The sequence below is a fragment of the Lontra canadensis genome, unplaced genomic scaffold, assembly GCF_010015895.1.
Source record: "Lontra canadensis isolate GAN:19392208 unplaced genomic scaffold, GSC_riverotter_1.0 scaffold2295, whole genome shotgun sequence".
NCBI classification, from domain to species: domain Eukaryota; kingdom Metazoa; phylum Chordata; class Mammalia; order Carnivora; family Mustelidae; genus Lontra; species Lontra canadensis.
The window spans coordinates 1-6,572 of NW_022633279.1; the positions used below are offsets into that span (position 1 = coordinate 1).

The following is a 6,572-nucleotide window of genomic DNA, read 5'->3' on the forward strand; positions in this document are numbered from 1 at the left end:
CTGCTCTGCTCCTTCCCCACGGACACCTCCTGGGTGTCGCCATCGGCCGAGGTGTAGCGCACCATATACTTGTCGATGACGGCTCGCACTGGGTCCCAGGAGATGGTGGCCGTGTCCTCTGTCACCCGGTCGGTTACCAGGTTTTGGGGAGGGTCAATTTCTTAAATATAAAAAAAATATTTGGAAAAGCCTAAGCTTGGAAGCCATGGAAGAGATACCCACAACCCATCACTGCCATTTTCATCTTCTAGGACTCTCTTCCCACAAGGGAACGGTATCCCCATCCGGAGTCGGCTGGGAGTCAAGGGAGAGAGTAACCCCTGGCTCCCAATTTCAGAAGACTATGCATTGCAAACTTCACATATTTTCTTGGCTTTCCGCTCCCCAAAATGTGGAAGGAATGACATCTTCTTAGCAACATGATGGTGCATCAAAACCACGATTAAACGTCTGCCCTGATGTTCAGGGAACCCAACGTATCGTTTTCTCAAGGGCTACTTCAGAGCCAGTCACTCTAAAAACATTATCACATGCCCTGCAGTGGTCAAGGCCTGCAAAATCTCCGCTGAGTCTGCTGAGCACAGGGCCACCATGCAACTTCGCCTCTCCCTTCCAGTGGGTACAGTGGCTTCGTGAGCAGATCATCTCTACCAGGCAGAATGATGGCTACCAGCCCTCGGCGCACTGAGATCACCACGAGAGCTCACTGTCCTTTTTGATCTTTAGGACTCTCTTTGCAAAGTCTCTCATCTCAGAGCACATCTTTGGTACCACGCACACTCACATTCACAAGCTCAAAATTCAACTGCGATTGACCACCTTTCTCTTGTTACCTGTTGGGGCCTTGGTGTTGGCCTTCTTGCTCTCCCGGTCCCCCTTCTGGGCCCACACCTGGACCGTGTACTCCGCACCCGGCCTCAGGCCCGTCAGGACGGTGCTGCTCTGCTCCTTCCCCACGGACACCTCCCGGGTGTCACCATCAGCCGAGATGTAGCGCACCATATACTTGTCAATGATGGCTTGCACTGGGTCCCAGGAGATAGTGGCTGTGTCCTCTGTCACCCGTTCAGTCACCAGGTTTGTTGGGCTGTCAATGTCTGAAAGGAAAGTTAAAGTGAACTATCAACAAGCACCAAAGAGTAAGACCATGTTCCTTGCAGGGAGGTAGTTTCCTTTTCTTATGTTTTTCCCATCTCCTATGTCAGTTTTCAGTTGTTTCATGGAGGTAGACCTTCTCTCCGTAGTTAGACTCTTGGATTCTCAAGGAGACAGCACATAATAAGAGAATGAGCACTAGATCCAAAGTCAGAAGAGCGAGGTTCTCTTCCAGCCCAGAAAGCAGAACACAGGGACAGGAAAAGCCCAGAGCAGAGCCAACAGACCAGGGATCTAAGCCCAGCCCTGTCATCCACCAGCTATGGCCCTGGACAGCTAGCTCTGAACCTCAACTCCTCCTTTGTAAAATATGGGTCTTACTATCTAGGTATTAAGTTACCATAATATTCCATGAATATTCCATAAATCTGACTCATGAGTTATCAGCTAATTTCAAAAATTATTCATTTCTCTGTATTGGAGGTTTCTGAACTGTAACATAGGGATATTGATCTCTGAGCTACCCATCTCACCAAAAGCCTCAGAGGACCAAGCAAATGAGGAAGACAACCGTCCTTCGTTGCTGGTGGGTATGTAAAATAGCACCAGCATCCTGGAAACATTTTAGCCATTCCTCAAAAGGTTAAATATAGAGTCACCATGTGACCCAGAAATTCCACTCCTACAACTGAAACACGTCCTCACAAAAATCTGTATGCAAATGCTCATAGTATCCTTATTCACCACAGCCAAAAAGCAGGAACAATCCAAATGCTCATCAGTGACAAACAGATAAACACAACATGTTACTGCCATACAGTTGAATTTTATTTGGCAAAAAAAAATAAAGTGGTGACATGCTACAACATGGATGAACCTTGAAAATATTACATGTAGTGAATAAAGCCAGTCGTAAAAAGTCACAGGTTGTATGGATCCATTTATATGAAATGTCCAGAATGAGGAACTCTATAGACAGAATGTAGTAGTTTCCTAGGCTGGGGGCAGTTGGGGTGGGACTGCTAATGGACAAGGAATTTCTTTCCAGAGTAATGAAAATTTTCTGAATTAGATACTAGTAATAGCCATGTAACTGTGAATATACCAAAAACCACTGAATTCTATGCTTTAGAAGATGACATTTTATGGAAAATAAATTATATCTCAATAAATGTACTCTCTAAAAAAAAAATGAGAAGGTGTATCTGAGTGGCTCAGTCAACTAAGTGTCCAGCTCCCTATTTTAGCTCAGGTCCTGACTGCAGGATCACGAGATGGAGCCCCGCATCAGGCTCCATGCTGAGTGTGGAGTCTACTTGAGATTCTCTCCCTATCCCTCTGCTCCTCCCCTTGCCACCTCTCTCTCTAAGATAAATAAATAAAACCTTCTTTAAAAATGAGCAAAGTGAGATGAAAGAGCTTTACAAATTATAAACGAACACACTATGTAAGTGCAACCTCAGGATCCCCAGAACAGAGCACACCATCCTCCAGAGAGGATTTACCTGCTAAGAAACAATAACCCTACCTTATCCCAAAGAGATCAGAGCAAAAACCATTTCCCTAAAGTACTAGACTCACAGATCTTAACATATATGGTTTCTTCCTACCTTTTCCCTTTCAAGTAGAAACATTTCAATGATTCAACACAAATCAGAGGAATGGTGAGTAGATGGGCCCAATCACCATTTATCTTTCTTTCTAATACCAAAGTATGAGGCTACGGGTAAGCTCCTGAGTTTGAGATGATGTGTGAAAGGAAGAAGAAGGATGGTGTCTGCTGTATCTTATGAAGGGACACCATCCTGCCCTTTCATAAACCATCTAGTCTGTTGGTGTCAAAGCAAGAACACAAAACTTGACCAGCCATAGGCTTAGGCTTTACATTCTCAAAGAACAATGCTCCATTACCTGTTGGGGCCTTGGTGTCAGCCCTCTTGCTCTCCTGAGTCCCCTTCTGAGCCCACACCTGGACCATGTACTCCACACCCGGCCTCAGGCCCGTCAGGATGGTGCCGCTCTGCTCCTTCCCCACAGACACCTCCCTGGTGTCTCCATCAGCCGAGGTGTAGCGCACCATATACTTGTCGATGACAGCCTGCACCGGGTCCCAGGAAATGGTGGCTGTGTTCTCTGTCACCCGGTCAGTCACCAGGTTTTTTGGGCTGTCAATGTCTGAAAGGAAAGTTAAATTGAACTATTAACAAACACCAAAGAGTGAGACCATGTTCCTTGCAGGGAGGTAGTTTCCTGTTCTTGTGTTTTTCCCATTTCCTATGTTAGTTTTCAGTTGTTTCACGGACATTGACCTTCTCTCCATGGTTGGATTTTTGGATCCTCAAGGAGGCAGCACAAGACAGTAGAATGAGCACCAGGTCCAGAGTCAGAAAATCTATGACTGTGCACATCCCAGCTGCCTCTGGCTGGGCCTCAGCCTTATCATCTATAAATCTGGGGTTGAGGTTGGATAGACTTTAAAGTTCCTTTGAGCACTAATGTTCCATATGTACACCTAATTTCATAAATTACTAATTTGTTTCATGACCCTGGGTAAGTCACCTCACTTCTCTACATTTATAAAATACAATTGTACTATTGTACATATCTTGCTGGGTGGCTTTGAAAACCAAGACAAAAAGTATCATGTAAAAGGGGGCTGAAAATATTGAATATTAGTGTCTATAGAAAAAAAAAAGACAGAGCAAGATAACGTTAGTGTATATCCTAGAGAATTGCTGTATTAAATGAGGTAATAATAATTTGCCCTTTATGACAGTTCTTGGTGCAGATTAGATGCCCAATGACCATTAGCTATTATTAATGATCTCATCTTGTTGATAGTTTATGAATGAAGAAGATTATGCTCCCCCACACCATGCACACAAGAAGGTATTCAAAAATGGAGTCACCAAGAAAGTAACAGCATGTTTTTGTTCCAAATAATTCATTGCAAAAGTCACTTCCCTAAAGTCCTTGCTTCTAGGTCCTGTCACAGATGTGCAGTGGTATGATCAAGCAGGTCTCTCTTACCCTGGCTTGGGATGTGACCCCAAGAAAAGCAGAATCTACATTCCAACCTGACAGCCCACAGCCAAGGCAAGACCAACAGTCTTGTGGCCCTTGGCTGACCAACCATCTCCAGACTATAAAAGAAGTTGGAGGGATGCCTGGGTGGCTCAATTGGTTTAGCATCTCCCTTTGACACATGATCATGATCCTAAGGTCCTGGGATGGAGTCCCGCACTGGACTCCTTGCTTACCAGGGACCCTGCTTCTCCCTCTGCCTGCTGCTCCCCCTGCTTGTGCTCACTACCCCCACCCCAGCCAATAAATAATTAAAACCGTAAAAAAAAAAAAAAGAGAGAGGTTGGAGAGGCCGAAGAGATGGGACTTCAAGAGTGGATTTCTTTGGGTGGAATTACACTGTGAGCTTCATGGGTGAGACCCAAACCTTGAATAACCATTTGCAATGGGATCCCTTACAGAGCTGGTGATGCATGTCCTGGACAAGTATTCTCAACCAGGAACGACTGTAAGGTCTTGAGACTGACTTGGTCACAGTTCAGTTTGGGATGGGGAGGCTCCTGGTGTCTAATAGGTAGAGGCAGCTTCCAGTGGACAAGACGGACCCCAGCAACAAAGAATTATCCAGCCAAAAATTTTAGTAGCATCCAGGTTGAGAAAGTCTGCCCACAGCTTGGGGAACACCATGGACTGGTGTCTGATATGGGCCTAAAATATCTAAGAGGAGAGAGAATGGCTGTTTGCTCTGGCGCAGAGTGATGGAAAGCTGTTGCAAAAGGGTGGTACATCCGGGTGAATGGGAAAAGGGTGATGCATGTTCCCTGTGGACCCAACATGAGCCAAGGAAAGAAGGGCCCATCGCGGATGGTTTTAGAAGCTGTTCAAGAGGCTCAGGCAGATAGAGAAGGTGAACACCCCCAGAAAGGCACTGGAGTGCACCCCCATGCATGCAGGTGGAAGAAAGGGAGCAGGTAACTGGCAGGAGAGACACATCTGCCAACAGGATCACTCGGACCAAACACTGGAGTGGAGGAGGGCAGCTAAAGAACATGCAGAAGTGCTCCATGAGGGAAAACGTTAGCTTTAACACTCATCAGGACCCATGACAGGCCCGGGGCAGCCGTGACCATCTTACTCAAGTAAGACACCTTACCTCCCCTCCTCCTGAGCCCTGATCTCTCTCCAAGATGTGCCAAACACACGGGTCAGAAATCACAGTTAGTTTGTTGGAAGGGGGGGCCTGAAGTAGCAGAAGGGAAATACAAGAGAAGCTGAGCGCACCCCCTTCCCAGGGCAGGCCGCTAGCTTGCCAATGGCCCAAGCAGAGGGTGGGAAGAATCTTTAACTTTAAATGAAGTATGGGGGGGCGTCTGGGTGGCTCAGTCATTAAGCGTCTGCCTTCGGCTCAGGTCACAATCCCAGGGTCCTGGGGTCAAGCCCCGCGTTGGGCTCCCTGCTTGGCAGGAGGCCTGTTTCTCCCTCTCCCACTCCCTCTGCTGTGTTCCCTCTCTCGCTGTGTCTCTCTCTGTCAAATAAATAAATAAAATTTTTTAAAAATTAAAATTAAAAAAATAAATAATTGAAGTATGGATGATTACTAAAATGATACATGATGGGAACTAAAAGTGATCGGGTATTTGCTTATTTTTAGCTAATAAAACATGGTTATTATTTTTGCCTAAAACATTCATCCAAAGGCAGAAACGGAGAACAAGCTCCACAGAAAGTGTTTCAACAGTAAGGAGAGAAAACAAAGCAGGTTCAGGCTCACAGTCAGGCTCCCTCCACAGCGCGGGCACTTGGGCTTTCCGTCATATTTATTTCTTATCAGGGAAGCATTCACTGTGTTCAGAGCACAGAAGATGCGCAAGCAGAGAACAAAGAACGCTGAGTAATCATATCAGTCTTTAAAGACCAAAGTTTGAAGACAAGATGAGCTATAAATTCTTTTTTTTAAGACTTTATTTATTTAACAGAGAGAGAGAGATCACAAGTAGGCAGAGAGGCAGGCAGAGAGAGGGGGGGAACCAGGCTCCCTGCTGAGCAGAGCACCCAATGCCGGGCTCAAACCTAGGACCCTGAGATCATGACCTGAGCTGAAGGCAGAGGTTTAACCCATTGAGCCACCCAGGCACCCCATGAGCTCAGCATTCTAAGAGAAGCCATGAAATCGAAGTAAGGGGCACATGTGGACTCTGCAAAGACACCAGAACCTCATGTTCTGCCAAAGTCACAGAAGGAAAACCAACTGACACAGACGATGAGTTCAGCAGTGACACAGTGATGATGTGAGCTCCCTTACCTGTGGGGGCCTTGGTGTCAGCCTTTTTGCTCTCCCGGTCCCCCTTCTGGGCCCACACATGGACCATGTACTCCACACCCGGCCTCAGGCCCGTCAGGACGGTGCTGCTCTGCTCCTTCCCCACGGACACCTCCTGGGTGTCGCCATCGGC

At 46.5% G+C, this 6,572-nt stretch overlaps 1 protein-coding gene across 1 annotated transcript; it reads right to left on the reverse strand.

Moving 5' to 3' along the window:
- Nucleotides 1-20: 20 nt before the first annotated feature.
- LOC116863690 (tenascin-N-like) lies at nt 21-6,488 on the reverse strand (the record flags this gene model as incomplete). Its single annotated transcript, XM_032851069.1, has 4 exons — nt 6,422-6,488; nt 3,007-3,270; nt 834-1,097; nt 21-160 (listed from the first exon to the last, which is right to left on the reverse strand). Coding segments are annotated over exons 1-4 (735 nt in total), but the record flags the coding sequence as incomplete, so codon positions are not given.
- Between the last annotated feature and the right edge of the window lie 84 nt (nt 6,489-6,572).